Source organism: Fukomys damarensis, unplaced genomic scaffold, assembly GCF_012274545.1.
Source record: "Fukomys damarensis isolate Sample0158 unplaced genomic scaffold, DMR_v1.0_HiC HiC_scaffold_4, whole genome shotgun sequence".
NCBI classification, from domain to species: domain Eukaryota; kingdom Metazoa; phylum Chordata; class Mammalia; order Rodentia; family Bathyergidae; genus Fukomys; species Fukomys damarensis.
This window is the reverse complement of record NW_022900916.1, coordinates 35,955,833-35,978,549: the sequence shown is the minus strand read 5'-3', so window position 1 is coordinate 35,978,549 and position 22,717 is coordinate 35,955,833. Positions and strand designations below refer to the sequence as shown.

Genomic DNA, 22,717 nt, shown 5'->3' with positions numbered 1-22,717 from the left:
TTGCTGTGTAGTCCTGGCTGGGCTTGAGTATCTATCTACTTTTCTTTCCATTAAGTTTATTGTTACCTTTAAAGTAAACAATACAGTTACATTACATCATTGGGATCTTGTACCTTTACATGATGTATCTTGGTTCTTATTTTTTCCCCATTCCCCTGTACTTCCTTCACCCCCTTCACCCTTCCCTGTTTACAAAGGCTTTGTTTCCATTTTTTTCTTTTCTCATATTTTTCTTTTCCCTCATTTCCTTTTCCCTACCCTTCCCGCTTCCCTTTCTCCTTTAGATTTTTTCTTATTTCACATTATCAGTTATACCATTTAAGCCTTATTTATACTTTTAGTTTTTCACACCAGAGAAACTATTCAGGAATACCTACTTTTCTTGCTTATTTTATCCATTTGGACTATTTACTGATACTTGTTTACTGCCTGCTTCCATTCCACTCTTATTTTAATCATAACAGCCTCTTGCTTGATTTCTGTGTCTCAGCAGCCACCTACTTTGCCTATCCATGTGTATTATTACTAAGAGCTTTCATCCTATCACTCTTCCCAATCTTCTCTCAACAGAAATTTCCATCGTCAAGTGACTGTAAACTACCTATGAGGACTTTGAGTTTTTAGATGGAAAACTGAGACCCAAAAATTACTCTTGTGTGAAATCACATAGTTAATTGAGAAATTTAGACCAAAAAAAGATATTCTACTTTAATTTCCTTTTGTCTGTAGTACTAATTAGTATTTAAGTTATGAAGCTGGCCTCCAAAACCTGTTGAACATGCAGATCTGATTTCTATGTTGTAAGTAAGGTAACTCCAAACTGATACTTTTAACTTATAAATTATTTATGTCTTACAAATGGGATAGTGTTAGAAAACTATTTTTAAAACTTTGATATTATACCTTTAAAAAGAACACAATAAACCATTTCTTACACACCCTAAAGAATTTTTGTAATGTGTAAGGATTAATGAGATAATTTGAGGTAGTGACGCCAGTATGAAAATGGTGGTGAAGAATACATTGCACATGTCTTGGCTCTCTGTAACTCCATTCTGGTAGTTATGTTCATTTATTCATTCAAGAAATAGTTGAATGATTATTATGTGCCAGACACTATTCTAGACACTGGGGTGAAAATAATGAACAAAACAACCTCTGCTTTTGTGGAGCTTACTTTCTCTTTAAAAAAATACATTTTATTAATGTCTCTTAATTTTACAAATACTGAGTTTCAATGTGGTATTTCATGCATGCATAAAACATCACAGCTATTCCCCCTATTACCCCTCCCTTAGTACCTTCCATCAGTTATCTTTTTTCTTTTATCTTATATAGTTGGAGTTTAGAAGACAATAAACAATTGTTTGTTTAATAAAACAAGTTACGTTTTGAGTTGTACACGTAGAACAGGATGAAGATGTATAATCTTAAAGAGTTAGTACTAATCTGCTGTCTAATGTTAAGATTGTAATCTTTATTTTTTTCCTTCTATCTATAGTTCCAATGACAGGATTCACACAGAGAGCAACTATCGATCCAGAACTAAATGAAATACATGTCTTATCTGGGCTCAGCAAAGACAAGGAAAAGAGAGAAGAGAATGTCAGAAATTCATTCTGGATTTATGACATTGTGAGGAATAGTTGGTAAGGAACTCTTGTCTGTGTGGCAATCCCAATGTAATATTTATGTGAGGTTGTTTATTCAAAAGATGAGAGAAATGGAAGGCTTTCATTAATTGTTACATTGTACATTTGAAGGTCAATATTAAAATAAATCAATATTAAAAAAATAAGTATAGGCAGAATCGATACCTGTATATAAAGTGATGTTGACTAAATGGAATTTTACCTTTAACTCTCAGTCAGGGAGTCATATATATTGCTACAAAGTAGATATATGGACAAGAAAACAATGCTTTTTTTAAAAATGTCCCAGATCTTGGTTTTTATGAAAAGGTGTATCTAGGCCAGATTGGGGGCATTATTACTTAGTGTTTCCAAACTAGGACCCTTTCTCTCAGAGTATCTCACAGAACTATTACTGCATGATTTGCTTTAGTAAACACTGGCCTAGGATCCAGGTCTCACATTTTGTGATAGCTGCCTAAGTGAATATTTTTAAGGAACAGAAACACATCCAAGAACATATTCCATTCAGTAAAGGAGTGTAGTGCTCAACAGTTAAGGAATTTAATTTTTTCTATAAATGACATTTACTTATGTTCAAAGCACTGTACTATCAGTTTGTTGTGAATAAACAAAATAGCATCTCTTTAACCTTCAATTTGAGCCTGTGTGGTGTTTGTGTTTTACAGAGTTTTTAAAGGGAGCTAGTTGATAACTATCAAAAGAACTTGAGAACTGAGGTGTACCAAATTAAGTTATTTTATGAGCATTACCAGGACTTAATCTTTGATATGAACAAAACGTATAATCTTCTCTGTTGATAATTGGAAATTGACAATTAAAAGCACTGTCTTATAGGTCTTGTGTCTATAAGAATGATCAAGCTGCAAAAGATAATCCAAGTAAAAGTCTACAAGAGGAAGAACCATGTCCAAGATTTGCCCATCAGCTTGTTTATGATGAATTACATAAGGTATATTAACTACTTTCACCTATAAACTTTCTATGGCCTTAAATATGCAAGAATCTCTGAATATCTGTTTCTGACTATTTTTAAGTGGATTTGAGTGCAAAGTTATAATGCATAACAAACATTTACTAGAATATATAACAGGCATTCAATGTCACTTCTCCCTAAAATTATTTAAAATAATAAATGGGATATGTTTTTTTGTTTTGTTTTCTCTTAAATTCTTTTATTGGTACATTTTAGATGTACAATACATTTACATTCATCATTGGGAACTTGTACCTTTACATGATGTATCTTGGTTCTTATTTTTTCCCCTTTCTCTGCCTTCCCTTCAACCCCTCCACCCCTCCCTATTTGCAAAGGCTTTTGTTTCCATTTATTTCTTATCTAATGTTTTTTCCTTTCTCTTCTTTCCTTTCCCCTCCCCTTCCCACTTTCCCTACCCCTTTGGACCATTTCTTCCTATTTCATGTTATCAGTTACTTATTTTAATCCTTATTTACACTTACAGTTTCTTATACCAGAGAAACTATTTGGTATTTACACATGTGTGTCCTATTTATTTCACTTAAGAGTATGTCCTCAGTGTGCATCCATTTAGCTATAAGTGTCTCTAGTTTCTCATTCTTTATGGCTAAGTAGTACTCCATTTTATTAAAAAAAAACAAACAAACCGCATCTTCTGTATCCATTATCCAGTTACGGGCAATTGGCTGTTTCTAAGCTTTAGCTATTAGAAATGTGCTGCTATAAACATGGGTGTGCATATAAGAATAAATGTTTTAAGAGTATAGTCACAACCAAGCGACCAAGAGAAAGGATAAAGCACGTATGAACAAATGAAAACCAGGAATGAATCAAACACTAGAAAAACAACAAAATGACAGAAATTAGTACATACATTTTTATAAAAAACACTTAACAAAGAGGGTACAATTCTTTAAGTAAAATTCACAGACTGGTAGTTTGTATCAAAAAACAAGATTTACTTCCAAAAAACATACTTTATCTACCGATACACAACTTAGATTGAAAGTGAAAGAATAAAAAGTGATAGTCCAAGCAGCTAGAGTCTGAAAGCAAGCAGGATTAGCTATATTTATATTCCAGAAAGACTTCAAACTCAAATTAGTCAGAAGGATAGATTAATGCAATCCCATCAAAATATCAGTAGCATTCCTCACAGAACTAGAAAAAACTATCTTAGAATTTATATGGAACCAAAAGAGACCCAGAATAGCACAAATATTCCTGATCAATAAAAACAAAGAGGCATTTCAATTCTAGATTTCAAGATGTATTATGAAGCTACAGTGATAAAAAACAACATGGTACTGATACAAAAACAGACATTTCGATTAGTGGAACAGAATAGGATCAAGAAGCAACCCCAGGCACATGAAGTCATCTGATCTTTGACAAAGGAGACAGAAGCTTATGCTGGAGGGAAGACAGTCTCTTTAATAATTAGTGCTGGAAAAACTGGTTACACACATGCAAACGATTCAATCTAAACCCCTGTCACCATGTACCAAAAGAAAATCAAAATGGATAAAATTATAAATATTAAAATCAAAACATTTACTATGCTGGAAGATAAAATACATAAATCTCTTAAAGACATAGGCATAGGAAATAACTTTATAAACAGAATCTCACTTGTATAAGAAATAACATCAGGAATCAACAATTGGGGACCAGGGATTTAGCTCAGTGGCAGTGTGCCTGCCTTGCAAATGCATGGCCCTGAGTTTGATCCTTGATAAAAAAAACAAAAAGGAAAGAATCAATAATTGGGTTTATATCAAATTAAAAAGCTCCTATACAGCAAAGGAAACAATAAAGTGAAGAGACAACCTACAGAATGGGAAAAGTTTTTTGCTAGTTACTTCTCTGACAGGGCTAACATCTAAAATTTTACACTTGATCTTAGCCAAAAGGCTGAGAAGTGATACATCTAAAATTTTTAAAAATCAGATTTCCCCCAAATAAAAGACCCCGTCAAAAAATGGGCAACTAAAATGAAGACATTTCTCAGAAGAAGTACAAATGGCAATACATGAAAAAATGTTTAATATCTCTGGTCATTAGAGAAATACAAATTAAAACAACATTGAGATTCTTAGTCCACAAAGAATGTCCATCATCCAAAAAAAAAAAAAAAAATCAAAATGAAACTAACAAATACTGGAGAGACTACAGGGGGAAAGGCCCCTTTGCACATTGTTGGTAGGAATGTTAGCTAGTACAAACATTGTGGAAGTCAGTATAGATATTCCTCAAAAAACTAAAAACAGAAATTCCATTTGACCCAGCTATTCCCCTTCTACGTACTAGCCCAAGAGTCAAAGACATCACACCACAGTGGTATGTGCATACCCATAAAGCACTACTGCTTGACATAAAAGATCTGGTAGACCAACACACAATTGTACTAAGTGACTTCAATATCCTATTCTCACAAATAGGTGAACTAGACAAAAATCATTTCTTTTTGCACGGAGGGTGGGGGCGGGCTTTTGAGATGGGGTCTCACTACGTAGTAGAGACTGACCTGGAACTCACTATGTAGCCCAGGCAGTGATCCTCCTGCCTCAGCGTCCTGAGTGCTGGGATTACAGGCATGTGCCACCACACCCTGCCACACAAATCATTTCAAGTACACTATAGATACAGTGTAGATCAGATGGACTTAATAGATACCCGTCTATTAAGAGTTTTCCATCCAATAGCAGCAAAATATATTTTCAGCAGCCCACAGAATTTTCTACAAAGTAAATTATATTTTGAGCCATAAAACAAGTCTTAATAAATACAAATAAATTGAAATAATCTCATGCAGCATATCAGGTCACAATGCACAGAAGGTAGAAATCATATCAGGTCACAGAAGCCAGGTGTGGTGGCATAAAGCTATGATTAGTGGAACTTGGGAGGCCAAGGTAAGAGAATTGTCATGAGTCTGAGGCCTGCCTGGGCTATATAGTAAGTTCAACGCCAGCCTGAACTATATAGTGAGACTCTGTCTCAACAAAACAAAACAAAACAAAAAGCTGAGGTAGGGGGATCCCAAGTTTGATCTTAGCCTGATTTATTGGGACCCTGTCTCAGAAAAAGGGACTAGCATATATCTTAGTGCATAGGCCCTGGATTTAATCCCTAGTACTTAAAAAAAAAGTAATGACAGAAACTACACAAACAGAGTAAATAATACAGTGAGTCATTGAAGGCATCAAGGAAGAAATTTAAAAATTCCTGCAATCAAATGATAATGGAAACATGACAGAATCTTTAGGCCACAATACAAACAGTTCTAAGAGGAAGTTTTAAACTATGATTGTCAACATCACAGAACTAGCTAAACTGCATGTTGGCACACATCTGTAATCCCAGCACTCTCAGAGACTGAGGCAAGAGGATCATAGGTATAATCCCAGCCTAGGCAATTTAGGAAGATCTTATCTCAAAAAATTAAGAAGTTGGGGGAAGGTTGCTGGGAGTATATCTGAACGTGAAGGTCCTGAGTTCAATGAGCAATACCCAAAAAGAGAAAACATATAAAAACCCCAAATAATCTACTGATATATCTCAAGGTTTTGGAAAAATAACAAACCCACTTCCAGACAAAGAAAAGAAATGCAGTGGTACCTCAGTTCATGAATTTAATTCTTTCCACTGTTCTGGTCACAAACCAAATCCATTTTTGCCATAAGGTCAACATTGAACCTAACCATTGAATTTAATTTGGTTTATAGCCAATTTGGTTTGCAACCACAATTGTGAAAAGAATTAAATTCGTGAACCAAAGTGCCATTATAATAAAGATGCGAGCAGAAGTTCGTTAGACACTGAAAGAACAGTACAGATCTGTGAATCAAGAATTGGTTCTTTGAAAAAGTAAATTTGATAAACCCTTTGTGAAACCTACTGAAAAAAGACTCAAATTAATAAAATTAGAGATGAAAAGGTGAATTGTGACACCACTGTGAAATCTAACATATTATTAGAAACTTTTAAAAACATAGTTAATAAATTAGAAAATGTAGAAGAAATAGAACTTTTTTTTTTTTGTACTGGGGATTGTGCTTGTGAGGCTGGCAACGTCACCACTGAGCTAAATCCCCAGCCCAGAAATAGAACATTTTAAAATGACATATGACCTATCAAAATGAACCAAGAAGATATAAAAAATCTAAACAGAGCAATGACAAGCAATGAAATTGCTATCCCAAGTCAGAAAGGTCCAAGATGCAATAGATTTACTGCTGGATTTTATCAGACTTTTAGGAAAGGTCTAATATCAACACTTCTCAAACTGAGAAAGAGAAACAGAAAGAGAAGGAGTGCTTCTAGATTCTTTGTACAAAGCCAGCGTTACCCTGATACCAAAATCAAATAAGGACTCAACTAAAAAAGTACAAAGCACTATCTTTGTTGAACAGAGGTATAAAACTTAATAGAATGCTTGCAAACAAAATTCAGCCACACATTAAAAGGATCATACCCTGTGACCAGGTTGGTTTCACCACAGGGATACAAGGATCGTTCAGATATAATGTCAGTAAATCTAGGTTGGTAAATATAGTGTGCCATATAAACAGAACCAGAGATTAAAACCACATGATCATCTCAACAGATGCAGAAAAAGCCCTTGACAAAATTTAATTTTCCTTCAGTTTAAAAACTGAAGAAAATATAGGAGGTCTTTCTTCAAATTGATAAAAATGATATGTTACAGATCTCCAGCTAGTGTCCTACTGGATGAAGAAAAAAAGCATTATTTCTCAAATCAGGAATGAGACCAGGCTCTACTCTCACCACTCCTGTTCAGTATAGTACTTGAAACTTTAGCGAGGGTATTATTATTATTGTTTTTGTTTGTTTTTTTGTTGTTTGTTTTTGTTTTTTGTTTTTTGAGACAGGGTCTCACTATGTAATTGAGAGTGACCTGGAGCTCACTATGTAGCCCAGGCTGGTCTCGAACTCACAGCCATCCTCCTGCCTCAGCCTCCCGAGTGCTGGGATTACAGGCGTGTGCCACCACGCCTGGTTTAGCCAGGGTATTTTGGCAAGAGAAAGAAAGAAAATGTTTACAAATAGGAAAGGAGAAAAATTATCCATTTGTAGATGTAATTCATAATAAGCTGTGAAAACAGCCTAGATGCCTATCAGATAAGTGGATAAAGAAAATGTAATACAAACCTACTATAGTATTATTCAGCCATAAAGAACAAAATCATGTCATTAGTATGAAAGTGGAGCTGGGTGTGGTGGCACATGACTGTAATCTCAGCACTTGGTAAACTCAGGCAGAAAGATCACTGTGTGTTAGGTCAGCCTGGGTTACATAATGACTTAAAGACCAGTTTGAGGAAAAAAAGAAAGTGGGAAAGTGAGCGGTACTAGAAACTGTCATGTTGGGTGAAATGAAGTAGTCTCTGTTAAATAGTGCATATTTTCTCTTCTATAAGTAATCTAAAATAAATTTTAAATAAAGGAAAGATTAGAGGAAACTAGGGAATAGACTTTTTAGATATGGGGAAGAAGTTGAGGGAGGTAATGGGGATGAAATCAATCAAAATGTTATATGAATATGCCAGTATACCCAAATGAATCTCTATTCCATATCACTAACATACACCAATAAAAAGACAATATTTTTGCGTAATTTATTTAATTCTTGGTATTTTGCCTCTTGAAAATAGTCATCAGCTGCTTCTGTAGTTCAGTAGTAGTTAGTGTTTGCCTAACGTGTGAGGCCTAATACCACCACCAAAACAAACCAAAAAAATGCAGTTTTTAGCATTTAAGTACTTTATGATATGAAAGAGGAGGAATAAGCATGCAACTTCCTGGTATATAATTTCCCTGTTGTGTAAAAAGTTATCCTATCCATATTTTCCTATATATGAGTGATTTCTTTTTGATGAGCCTTGTGAAAATAGTATTGCGTTTGAAATTTTTGGTGTCGCAAAGCATTCAGAGTGGTTTTGAGAGAGGAGACCACCTCTCCACATGCAGATGGGCAACTATGAGTTAACTGTGTTACTAGGTAACTATGCCTTAACAAACTGTGGGTTAAGCAGATAACTATGCTCTTTGTAGAATGTACCTGAGTGGCCATAACAGCTTCTGTAATCTGTCATTAAAGGAGCATAACGGACTTAGAAAGTCCTGTTAGAACTCTTTGCTCAACCACTTTCCACTGCTCTGCTTTGTGTAAATCCTGCTTGCTATATTCAGCCTTGTATATGTAAAAAGAGGACTATCAAGAAGTGCAAACTTCTATTCAGAGCTCTTGAGACTTGACAGGAGTCACTCATTGAGCCACCAGCATCATTTTGCTCCTGTCTTCATATTAAAGAGTTATCTGTGCCAGGGTCCTGTTTCCTGCTTTGGTTCCTTTAACTTCTTCCCTTAAATTGGGGAATTTTTTTCTTCTTTTTATTGGGGGTCAAACTCAGGACCTCGCACTTGCGAGGCAGGTGCAGCACCACTGAGCTATGTCCCTAGCCCTAAAGTTTGGAGTCATTTTTATCCTTGTTTCTTTTGAGGACTTGTTTTCCTACCTTTGTGGGGCGGGGGCTACAGAAGATTGAACTCAGGACCTTGCACTTGTGAGGCAGGCATGGCTCCACTGAGCTAAATCCCTGATGCTCCCTTAAATTTATTCTATAGTTTAGTGCTTGGATTCAGATTATATAGAAATTTACTGATGCATCCTGATTCTGTTTAGGCTGTATAGATGATTATTTAAAATCTATGCTGTATACCTTGAGAGCTCCAAGTAAAAGATCCCATGGGTCTTTGGGAATGAATAAAGCTCTTTCTCCCAATTTAAGGTGTTGAATGAATTCCATCTAAAGGATAGAAATTATATCTCGACTGTATAATACCAGTGAGTATAAATGTTTTCAGAATTTCAGCAAATGCTCTCAAGCTTTGTATACATGTAAAATAACATTAAACGTCTAATATAATAGTGAAATCATTATTGCATTCTTTTTACATTTTTGGTAATTGAATAATGGAATAATATTTTAAAAGTTATTTTACAAATTATATGTGACGTTTAATATTTGACATTTAATTAATTCTAGCTAAATAAGATGGTAAAAATTTTAAAAAATAATGTGCTCTTCTCCTTCAGTTATTCTTTCCAACTTGTTTGTCAGAGTTGTGGTCGTTTCTTTTTATTTTCCTCCCTTCCTTCCCCTACTCTTCCCTCTCCTCTCCTCTCTCCTGCCTTCCTCTCCCCTTTTTTATTTTGAGACAGGGACTCTCTAAATTGTCCATGCTGATCTCAGTCTTAATGATCCTTAGACCTCATCTTCCTACCCTTCAGACATGCGCCACCATGCCTGGTTGAGTGTCAAGAGTGCTTTCTACAGGATCCCAATAATGAATGTAACTGTATTGTATACCTAGATTGTACCAATAAACTCAATTAAAAAAAAAAGTGCTTTCAAATGTTGCCATTTGCCATTCTGACACTTGAGTAACTTGTTATTTGTTATCTTCTGGAAATTTTATGTTGGATTAGCTTCTTCCTGTCATTGTAATTATGATAGTATGAGCCATTTTAGTATAAAATGTTAAAGTAAAATGAAATGAAAAAATCAACAGAAAATTTTGGAAAAAATGAACTAATTTTTAATCTTTTCATGTTCATAAGGCTGCAGAAGTTACCTGCTATTCTACCAAAACAAATTTTACTATGGCTTTCTTTATATTCTTTAGAATGTATGAGTTTTTAAAAATTTTGTTTGTTTTGTTTGTAATAGGTTCATTACTTATTTGGTGGTAATCCTGGAAAATCTTGTTCTCCAAAGATGAGACTTGATGACTTCTGGTCACTGAAACTATGTCGACCTTCAAAAGATTACTTACTGAGGCACTGCAAGTACCTTATAAGAAAACACAGGTATTAGAATAATTCCCTGAAAACTTTAAATTAACATTATCAGCTACTGTTGTTGTGTTACCTAGCTTTGGTGATGAATCTTTCTCTTTGCAACTTTAATAAAAACAATAATGTAAATACTGTGAAAATCATGTATTTTGTAGATGTTCTGTTAAAGTTTTTTTTTTTTTGCTTTCCTCTTTCAAAGGAAGATACAAAGTAAAGGCATTGGTATTAAAATATTTTGCAGAGCAAGTGAAATTTTGTGAATGTTAACATAATACAAAAAGGTTTTGCTATGAAGGTCATGTTGCTACCATGGAGGAACTCAAGTCCTAACCATTACAAATTAGATCAGCACAGCCAGGCATTGTGGCACACACCTGTAATCCCATCATTTGGGAGGCTGAGGCAGAAGGATTGCCAGGAGTTCAAGGCCAGCCTGGGGTGCATAGTAAGTTCAAGATCAGCCTGAACTACTTAGTGAGACCCTGTCTCAAAAAACAGACAAACAAGTTAGATCATCTGTAGATCAATACATACTATATTCTCAACCTATTCATAACTCTCATGATAATGAACGTGGTGTGGTAGTTGGTTAAATAATGTTTTTATAGTTTTATATGTCATAAAACAATTTAAAAGAAGTTTTATATAATTACCTTTGTTAATTAATTACAAAATTATGTAATCAAACATTTCCTCATATATCTCCTTGATCATGTTTGCTTTTTAGTCTTGTGAATAGCTGGGTCAAATGTAATTTTTTCCTTAGTCTTTTGAGGCATCTCCATGTTATTTTCATAGTAGTGGTACAGTACTAGTTTACATTCCTAACAACAGTTTTGAAGGGTTCCCTTCTCCCTGTAGCCTTACTGGGATTTGTTGATTTCTTGATGATGGCTATTCTTTGTGGGGTGAGATAGAATCTCATTGTTGTTTGAATTTACATTTCTCTAATGGTCAGTGATGTTTAACGTTCCTTCTTGTATATATTAGCCATTTGCACTTCTTTTTGAGAAGTGTCTGTTCATTTCATTTGCCAATTTTTTGCCTGTGTGTTATTTTGGGGGATCTAATTTTTTTGCATCTTTGTATATTACATATATTAGTCCTCTGAGGAGTAGCAGGCAAAGTTTTTCCCCACTCTATAGGCTGTCTTTTCACTCTGTTGGTTTCCTTTGCTGTGCAGAAGCATTTTTAATTTTATATGATCCCATTTGTTAATTCTTGGTACTATTTTTTGTGCAAGCAAGGTTCTGTTCAGAAAGTCCTTGCCTATGCGTATGACTTCAAGAGTTTTATATATTTTATCTTCTAGCACTTTCTGATTTAACATTTAGATCTTTGATCCATTTTGATTTTACTGCACTTTCTGCTTTAACATTTAGATCTTTGATCCATTTTGATTTTACTTGTACATGGTGAGCATTACAGGACCAGATTCAATGTTTTGCATGTGGATAATCAGTTTTCCCAGCACCATTTAAGAGGCCTACCTCTTCTCCAATGTATATTTTGGGTCCCTTTGTCAAAGATGAAACTGAATGTGTTTGGCATTGTTTCTGAATCCTCTGTTTGGTTTCATTAATCCAAAAGTCTGTTTTTAATGCTAGTAGCATGCTGTTGAGTTGTTTTGTTTTGTCTTGTGTCACTCTAGCTTTATAATATAACTTCAATCTAGGATTATGACTCCTCCCACTTTGTTGTTGTTGTTCAGGATTGCTTTCACTACTTTGGGTTTCTTTTGGTTTCATGTGTGTTTTAGAATTGTTTTCTCCAGTTCTATGAAGAATGCTGTTGGTATTTTGATTGGGCTTTCATTAAATCTGTGTATCAGTTTTAGAAATAAGGCCATTTTGACTATTTATTTCTGCATATCGAGGAATAGGCGATTTATCTATTCATTTTTTGATGTCATCTTCAGTTTCTGTTTTCAGAGTACCATAGTTTTTGTTATAGACATCTTTTACCTTTTTGGTTAGGTTTTTACTTATTTAATTTTTCTTGGTGCTATTGTGAGTAATATTTTTTTCCTAATTTCTTTCTTAGCGAGTTCATTATTGGTTTGTGGGAACACTATTGATTTTTGTGTGTTGATTGTATATCCTACTATGTTGTTGAATTTGGTTATGAATTTTAGGAGTCTTTGGTGGAATACTTTGAATCCTCTATGTAGAGGATCATGTCATCTGCAAGTAATGATAACTTGACTTCTTTCTTTCCTCTCTATATAACTTTTATTTCTTTTTCTTGCCTATCTGCTTTTGCTAATGTTTTGAGTACAAAATTGAACTGGAGTGGGATGCTGGACATCCTTGCTTGATCCTGATTTTAGAGGAAAAGCTTTCTGTTTTCCCATTTAATATTATGTTGACAGTAGGTTTGTCATAAATGGCTTTTATCCAATTGAGATAAAGCTTCATTCCTGTTTTCTTCAGTGGTTTTATCATGAGTGGTTTTTGAATTTTGTCAAAGGTTTTTGTGTGTCTGTTAAGATAATCATGTGATTATTGTCCTTGCTTCTATTAATGTGATGTTTAAATTTGTTGATTTGCATGTGTTGAACCATGCCTGAAATGAAGCCTACTTAGTCATGATGTATGGTCCTTCGGATAATTTGTTGCATTCTGTTTGCCAATATCTTGAAGATTTTTGCATTTATATTCATTAAAGTGATTAGCTTCTCAAGGTAATGTTAGTTTCCAGGAATGACTTTGGAGGTATTGCTTCCCTTTCAATCTTACTAAACATTATGCAGACCTGGGCTTTTCTTAGTTGATAGTTATTACTGTTTTAATTTCATTGCCTGTTATTGGGTTATTCAGGGTCTTTATATCTTCTTGGTTCAGTTTTGGTAATTCATATGTATCTAGGAATCTGTTTCTTCTGAATTCTCTGATTTATTGAAGTACAGGTTTGCAAAGTAGTTGCTAATAATCTTCATAATCTTCTGGATTTTGGCAGTGTCTGTTACATTTTCACTTTTTTTTTTTTTTTTTTTTTTTTTTAATTTTTTTTTTTTTTTTTTTTTTTGGTAAAGTTTGTCTATTTTGTTTATTCTTTTGAAGAACCAGCTCTTCTATTCATTGATTCTTTGTATATTTTTGTTTCAATTTTATTGTTTTCTGCTTCGGTCTTTATAATTTCCTTCCTTGTACTAACTTTGGATTTGAATTGTTCTTGATTTTCTAGGACTTTGAAGTGCATTGTTAGTTTATTCATTTGGGCTTGCTCTGTTTTTGTGATATGGGCATTCAAAGCTATAAACTTCTATCTTAGGACTGCTTTCATTATGTCCCATACATTCTGATATGTTGTGTCAGTATTATTGTTTAGTTCCAGGAACTGTCTTATTTCTTCCTTGATTTCTTCTGTAACCCATGATTATTGAAGAGTGTATTGTTTAATTTCCAAGAGTTTGCATAATTTCTGTGTTTTCTTTTGTCATTGATTTCTAGTTTCATTATGCTATGATCTGATAATATGCATGCTATAACTTTGATTATTTTGCATTTACTGAAGCATACTTCATCAGCTAGTACGTGGTCTCTTTGGGAGAAAGTTCCATGTGCTGCTAAGACGAATATATATTCTGCTGTTACTGGGTGGGACACTGTAGATATCTATTAAGTCCATTTGTTTGAAGGTTTGCTTCAGCACTGATAATTGTTTTGTTTTGTTTGTGGTACCAGGAATCAAACTCAGGACCTTGCACTTGCAAGGCATGTGCAGTGCCACAGAGCTACATCCCCGGCCCCAGCTCTGATACTTGCTGATTATGTTTGTCTAGTTGATCTGTTTGTGACAGTAGAATATTGAGATTCTTCAGTATAATTGATATTTGTCTGATCTTTTATGTCCAGTAATACTTGTTTTATGAAGGTGGATATACTGTTCTGTGCATATATGTTAATAATTGTTACCTCTATCAAATTGTTCCCTTAACCAATTTAGAAGGACCTTCTTTGCCTTCTGATCAGTTTTGACTTGAAATCCACTTTGTCTGAAAATAGAATAGCTACTCCTGCTTTTTTTGTGTATGTTCCCATCGCATGGAATATTGTTTTCTATATTTTGAATTTTAGCCAGTGAGTTTCCTTTTGGATTAAATGTGTTTCCGGTATACAGCATACCACTGTATTTTGTTTCTTGATCTGTTCTGCTAAGTCTGTGTCTTTTGATTGAGGAATTGAGACCATTCACATTCAGAGTTATTACCTAAAGGTATTGACTTACCCTGTCATTGCATTGTTTTTCTGTTACTGATTCTCTTTCTTTCCCTTCTGTTTAACTGCTCACCCTACCTGGTATATTCATTCATTAGACTTTATCTACTCTTGGCTTCATTAGTCTTTCTAGGATATCCTTGAGAATTTTTGGAGTGCTGGTTCAAAGACAGGATTTTATCCCAAGTATTCTTGACTTCACACCTCTCCATTTAAACCCACATGTTTACATATGTAAACATATACATATGTATATATGTGTGCAAGTATTTATTTTGTATGTTTAGCACATTCTGTATTTTATATAGAATGTAAATACCTAAAATTACCTATTTATATATAACTTGACTTTTTGTTCCTTTATTGTATAATGTGTAGTTACCATTTCTCTGGTTCACAAGTTGTGCTTGAGAGATAAATTAATGAAGAAGCCAGTGTGAAGCATATCGTGAATAATTAGTGTTTATTTCCTGCAGGATCTAGACGTGGAAAAAAAAAAAGAATTCTCACTTTGTCTAGATGACAAAGGATAAACTTTTACAAGATTTAAACTTGGAGGTATCTCCAAGTAATGTTGTTAACATTCCTTCCTTAGTATTTTACCTAATGTTAACATTATTTTTAAAATAGTTTGTTTAAATGGTAAACAACTTTGGAGAAACTATAGTTTCATTTCTATTTACCAACTAGTTGTTGTGGAGATTATCTGTGAGCATTTAGAGAAAAGAATTTGCCTGACATTGCATCCTTGAGCTTTCTCAGAGAGAATGAGAGGAGTAAATGTCTTTCCTGGAAGGTCAGCTATTAGAAGGTCACCACCTTTTGAGAGACATGAAGAGAAAGAGATACTCTTCAAGAGTCCGAGAAAACTCAGTAAGACATTGAATAATTCTGAAGGTTGCCCAAAATTTCTTGAAAATTTGTTATGGGTCTGAGAAAAGGACAAGCATGGTACTAGAACATCTTAAAAATTTTGTCTACTACTACTTCAAACTGACAATTTAAAAAAAATGACAACTTTAAACACTTGAAACAGTGTAGACTTTTTTCCCTCCCAGACTCTTAAGTGAATTAAGAATTTGAAGGACATGGCTACATTGCAGACAGAATAGATTGAAGTTTGTTTCTAAATAATTGGGTAGTATATTTTAATTCAAATGTCATACTAATTAGACATTTTTTCATTATATAGCAGCTTACCCAGTGTTTCTGGGCTGACTTCCTTATTTTCTGTTGTTATGAAAAATAATTATTCTATTTAGTTAAAATATACATTTGGATGGAGAACAGTATGTTATGTACCAAGGAAGTAAATAAAGGTACAAAAGAGCTGTAATATTTTGCTAGTTTTTGACTTGCCTGAAGTACAGGTACCTTACCATACCACTCAGGGTGTCCTCAGCCTGAACACCATGAGATAGAGTCCATTTCCATTTCCATTACCATTTTCCTTTCCCAGAGAAAAATTGAGTTGTCTTTTCTTTGTATTATTTTGAAAAACATGACAATTTATTATAAATCATGTATGATTATAACCAATATACATTATCTTACGTAGATAGATAGACCTGAATCCCCTCCCATCCCCTTTTAAGAGAACGCTTTTCCTTTTCAGCTTTGGAACAAGTACAACTGAGTTTGATTGTGCTGCTGTTACTTACTAGCTCTTACCTTGGTCAAATTCATTTTTTTTGGTCCTGCGTTTCTTGTTTTTAAAAATGGTAAAACTGTATCATCGTAGAGTTATTTTAGGGGGTAAACAAAATGATGTGTATCAAATACCTTATACAATATCTCACATATTACATTGCTTGGTAAGTGGTTGCTACAGGTGTTTTTTTCTCATGTTATTTTCATTGAGGCATGGAAATAGTCTCATGAAAAATATCAAATCAATGTTAACGATACCTTTAAAAAGAGACCATACTCATTTCACTTTCCAATCTGTTAAGCACATTTTTTAGAAAATCCATTTTATAAATCTAAACAACTTTTTATTTTATAACTCCTTGTTTTTAATAAAACGCACTGGGCCTTTCTGCAGTTCTGATACGTAAAATATTTGGCATATTCACTGTTTTACAGTTGTCTTAATTCTCAACTGCATTTTTAAGAAAAGGCTAACAAGTACGTGTTCTTCAGCACTGCATCTGTTTGTGGCCACCTGGCATTTCCATTATGTCTCCAAGGACTCCACATCTGCACTGTGCCTGGTGGTATTCTTACTCTGGATTCCCAGACATGCTTTTTAGATCTCCAGAAAAACTCACTTCATATACAATAGTACTTCAGTTTATAAACTTAATTTGTTTTACAATTTTGGCGAAGATGGCTGGGTTTATATTCCTGTGAAGAAGATGGCCATGGTCATGTTTGTTACCTGATGCAGAGTTTGTGAACAGAAGCAAAATTTTGACAAATGCTTTTGTTTGCAAACAGAAGCTTTTATGAACTGAGGTATATTACTTTGCTCTGGATCTTAAAGGTATTTCTCATGGTATCTTATAACCCAAAATAATTATTATTCATATTTATATTTTCTAGGTTTGAAGAAAAGGCCCAAATAGATCCTCTTAGTGCTCTAAAATATTTGCAAAATGATCTTTATATAACTGTGGATCATTCAGACCCAGAAGAGACAAAAGAGGTAAAGAAAAATTGTACACTTCAGAAGTTGAGTATTTAAAAAAATGTCTAATTTGAACTTTTAAAAGAAAATATGATGACACTAATCTTAAAAATAAGCCAGGGCCAGGGATTTAGCTCAGTAGTGTCGCTGCCTGCCTTGTAAGTGGAAGGTCCTGAGTTCAATCCCTAGTATCACCAAAAAAAAAAGTAAGCTGGGTGTTGTGGTGCACACTCAATCCCAGCACTCAGAAGGCTGAGGAGAAGAGAATTGCTACAAATTCAAGGCTAGCCTGTACTACATAGTGAGTGCAAGGCTATCCTGAACTAATAGGGAGACCCTGTCTCAAAAAAAAAAAAAAAAAAAAAAAAAAAAAAAGAGCAGGTATGCTAAATATTAAACAGGCATATTTTTATGTGGTAATATGTAAGTTACACAGAAAACCCTTGATCCATTTAAAAAAGAATTCTCAGATACAACATTTTAACGCAGGTGTTAGTTTTGAACATCAGGAAGAAAACAGTAATTTTTACTTTTTCCATAGTCTCATGATTCTTTTATGAATTATGTAACAGTTCATAGTGTTCTTTTGAGGTGTTTGAGGCCAGCCTGTATTACATAATGAGTTTGAGTCTGGCCAGGCCTATACAAAAAGACCCTGTCTCAAAAAAATCCAATAAAGCTATTGGAGTATTCATGTTATCCCAGCCTTGGGGTCACTGAGGCAGAAGGATCACAAGCTTGAGGCCATCCTGGGTTACATGGTGAGTTTGAAGTCAGTGTGACCTACACTGTCTCAAACCATGTGTATTTGTGTGTGTCTGTGTGTCTTTCTCTTTCTCTGTCTTTCACATGCGCCCTACTAGAGCTTGGTGCTGTGGCACAGCCTCATAATCTAGGAGGTAGAGGCAGGAGTTTTACAGGTTTGAGTCCAGCCTAGGCAATGTGGAAATATAATTGTGTCTTAAAATTAAAAAAAAAAAAAACAGGATTGTTGAGTGAATGCCCTATGTTCAATTTCCAATACCAAAAAAAGGGAAAGTTTTCTGTTGATTCTCAAGTTCTCTAAAGAGAGAAAAGAAAGTACCCCCTTTTTTGTAGGGAGAAAGAGAGGTTGGTGGGAAGAGAATCCTTGATGCTTTAATGTTGAGTTGTACAAATGTTGCAAAATAGCTTGACTATAGGCTACTAATTTCATTCATCATTAGTTCTTAAACTTTAGAGATCAGTAGCTGAGCAGAACTTCAGTTTCTTGTTATGGGGCTAGAAGCAGCTGTTTCTAAAGATTTCATATTCTTTTTTTTTGTTTGTTTTTTTGAGACAAGGTCTCACTATGTTGTTGAGACTGACCTGGAACTCACTATGTAGCTCAGGCTGGTCTCGAACTCACAGCGATCCTCCTGCCTCAGCCTCCCGAGTGCTGGGATTACAGGTGTGTGCCACCATGCCCAGCTAGATTTCATATTCTTAGGGGCATTTTTTCCCATCCAATATTTGACTTTCCCCACAATGACTTTCATGGTTTTACAATAGCCTCTCTTTCCACTAACACATTTTTAGGGAGAGATGGTGATATTGAACCCAGGGCCTTAGCACTGAGCTACACCCCAAGATCTTACTTTTTTAAATTTTGACAGCGTCTTGTTAATTGCTTAGTTGTCCAGGCTGGGCTTAAACCTGTGATCCTCCTGCCTCAACCTCCCCGAGTTCTGGGATTACAGACATATGCCACCACACCTGTTTCTTTCTACTAACTTCTGAGATTCCTTTTGTCATTTCTTCCTTTTCATTTTCTTCCCTTCCTTTTCCTTTTCTAATCTTGTTCATCTAGCAGATCTGAACTGCAATCCATTTTCTCTTTCATTCATAGAATTGGTGCAGATGATACCCAGTTCTGTCACTTACACACATTTCTCTTAGTTACTGATTTTCTTTGGCTTTATAATTGTAATATCAGACATGCTTTTCTGTCTTTGGCATTGACACAGGTTTTAGATTTAATGTCAGATTTCTTGAACGCACCACATTCATTGTACTTTGAAAGCGATAGAGCCTGAGTGTCCTCAACATCAAAACACTTCTTCATTGTTTCCTGCTGTGAAATTAAGTCCTATTTCTCTCACTCAGTGTTGGTTATAGCCTATTACTAGGTAGAGAATCAGGGGGACACACTTTAGATTCTAAAATGTCCCTGTATAGAGACAGTTGGTTTGTTTTTCTTGGGACTTCAGTCAATTCACGATACTATTGACAATAAAGAAGATTATTGTAGTTATGCCCAAAAAGCAGAATATGTTTGATTTAAGCTGTTATGAATATGAACTCTACATTATGTGAAGTCCATTAGTATTAATTTTGTTGGAAATACTTTGAAAGTTACAGAGATTTCCTTTTGATTTCTCCATAATGTATATAAAATGGATATAATTGGGCACTGTCATTTTCTCCTTATTTTAAAAAACAAAACAAAAGAATTTCATAGTAAATAAATTCAGCTGTAGGAACTGTATATAGGGATCGAACTTGGACCTTGCTCTTGCGAGGCAAGCAGTGGAACCACTGGGCTAAATCCCTGACCCAAAACAGTTTATTCCTAAAGCTAAGCTAGTGGGAAAAATCAGGAAAGGGAAAATTTGAAAAATTTTGGTAGCTAATTTCTGTTTTTCTTTCTTTTTTTTTTCAATAGTAAAATGTGTTTTATATATTATAGACTTCCATGGCATTTCCTAAAAGCTTAATCATGTAAGAATAATTTAGCCCTAGAAGTTAGTAAAATAGTATTGTGTTTGTTAACATCAGAATGACCTCACAAAGTTTTTTTCAAAACCATGCCCTTACCCAAAGATTCTCCTCTGTCTTCACTTAAAAAAATTGAAAAAACTCTTGACATTGATAATTACAGGTCTGCAGGATTATTATTTTGTATAAAATGTGTGAGCAGATTTCACTTTTAAACTTTATATTCCAATAATCTTGTTTGTTGTTGTTTTGGTACCCAGGATAGAATTTAGGACTTGTGCTTGCTTGAGAGGCCAGGTGGCAGCACCACTGAGCTAAATCTCTGGCTCTCCAATAATCTATTTTTGATTTAAAAAAAAAAAAAAATCTCATTACAATTAAAGTACATGTATTTACAGCATTTGTCATTGAGGCAACTAGATCTCTTTCCTTATAGGAGATGATTCTTCTCATTGAGAAAGGCATTATGCTCTTCATTTTCTGTAGTAACCTGATTTTGTTCTTTTTCATTATTTAAATGACTATCAATAACTAAAAGGATTTTTTAGATTTTGTATGTGTGGTTACTATAATGATTATCGTTGCCTCTTATCAAGACAGTGTGTGGCTACACACACGCACACACACACACACAATTTTGGTTTTTTGCTTCTTCTAGTCTCCAGAACATGGGTTCTGAATTAATGATAAACTTATCTTATAAAATGATACATTTTTCTAGAAAAGGGCTGATAAAAAGATCCCAAAATCATGTCTGCTCTTTTTAGAGTACTCTATAATAGAACCATGCTTCTGCTTACTTCCCAGAATACTAGTGTAAGTCAACAGCTGTGTATGAATTCCCTACAATATGCAAAGGATGTAGGTATAGAAAATATATTAGCAAACCAAACAAGATCCCTGCCCAAGATATACTTACATCCTAGTGGAAGAGATGAATAAATAATAAATATAAATAAGCAAGTTATATTATACATTAGAACTTGGTCAATATTATAAATTTAAAAAATAAGAGAAAAGGAGATAAGTGTAGAAGATGAGAATTGGACAGTTGCAGTTTTAAAAGGTTGATCATAATAAACTTAAATTAGAAATGAGATTTTCACAAAGATATGAAAGATGTGAAGAATGATATAAGCAGATAATTTGGTGAAGATTATTTCTAGTGAAGAGAGGGCTAGAACAAAGATCCTACATTAGAAGCATTCTGGCATGGTTCAGGAGAGTGAAAAGGCGAACATGCTAAATGAAGTAGAGAGTTAAGAAGGGCAAGAGTAGTCAGATATAAGGTCCAAGAGGTAAGAGCAGGCATTGGAAGAACAGATTGTGAATAACTTGATAAGCCAGAGGACTTTGGCATTTACATTGAATGAATAACAAGTCAGTTCAGGGTATTATAGAAAAGAATGAGATATGATATGATGTGTTTTAATTAGATTGTTCTAACTACTATAGACTAAACGGGAATGAAAATTAAGACAGAGAGATCCATCAGGGAGATGGTAGAAGTCTAAGCCAGGGATTATTGTAGTTCATAAATAGGGAAGGGAAGAGGGGGTGAAGGGAGGGCAGGGGTAAGGGGAAAAAATTGAGAACCAAGACCTGTCATGTAAAGGTACAAGAGCTCAATGAATGTAACTGTACTATATACCTAAAATGTACCAATAAACTCAATGAGAAAAAAAAAGCATTAGAGTGATAAATGAAATAGATGAGATCTTCAGTATATTTAGAGGTAGGACCAAGAGATCTGTATGATAAATTGAACATAGGATTTAAAAGACTCTGGGACCGGGGATTTAGCTCAGTGGTTTGGTGGCCTGCCTTGCAAGTGCAAAGACCCGACCGAGTTCAATCCCCGGTACCAAAAAAAAAAAAAGACTAGGGTTGGGGATTTAGCTCAGTTGTACCACTGCCTGCCTCGCAAGTGCAAGGTTCCAAGTTTGATCCCTGGTACCAACAAAACAAAAATATCCTAAAGTGTTTTGACCTGAAAATCTGGAAGAATGGCATTAACTATCAGCTGAAATGAAAAGGCTCTTTGTGAAGCTGTTTGTGGCAGTACGTGGGTACTGCTTCATATTTTAAGATGCCTGTGAAACAACTTTGAGATGTGTGAATCCAGAGTTTGGATCCTGATCTGCAATATCATTTGGTATTTGTTAAAATCATGGTCTCACATGTCAATCCACTTACTCAAATAATAGCTTTCTCCTTGTCTTTATGTAGATCAATGAAGTTTACCTTTCACCTTGGGAGTTAGAAAAGAGGAGCAAATTAAACTCCAAATAAATACATAGAAAATGTAGCGAAATCAGAAACAAATACTGTAATAGAGAAAAATATTAAAGTGAAAAATCAGTTGTTTGAGAAGGTAAATAAAATTAATAACCATCTAGAAAAAAAGTGGAACATAAAATATCAGCATCACAAAGGAAAGGGTGGAATCACTACAATTCCTGCATACATTTAAAGTGATACTACGAGGGGCCGGGGATTTAGCTCAGTGGTTCCACTGCCTGCCTTGCAAGCTCAAGGTCCTGAGTTTGATCCCCAGTACTAAAAAAAAAAAAAAAAATGTAATACTATGAATAACTTTGTTAACAAAGTCAGGAA

The 22,717-nt window shown here is 34.5% G+C and overlaps 1 protein-coding gene across 2 annotated transcripts in view; it reads left to right on the top strand.

Annotated features, from left to right (window-relative positions):
• Positions 1-22,717, top strand: part of Mkln1 (muskelin 1) — a 103,616-nt gene that overhangs the window by 70,448 nt on the left and 10,451 nt on the right. For both annotated transcript variants that reach the window (XM_019205662.2, XM_019205663.1), the window contains 4 exons: positions 1,502-1,649; positions 2,490-2,604; positions 10,389-10,528; positions 17,281-17,383. In XM_019205662.2, the coding sequence (XP_019061207.2) occupies positions 1,502-1,649; positions 2,490-2,604; positions 10,389-10,528; positions 17,281-17,383 (506 nt within the window). The remainder of the gene's footprint in view (positions 1-1,501; positions 1,650-2,489; positions 2,605-10,388; positions 10,529-17,280; positions 17,384-22,717) is intronic.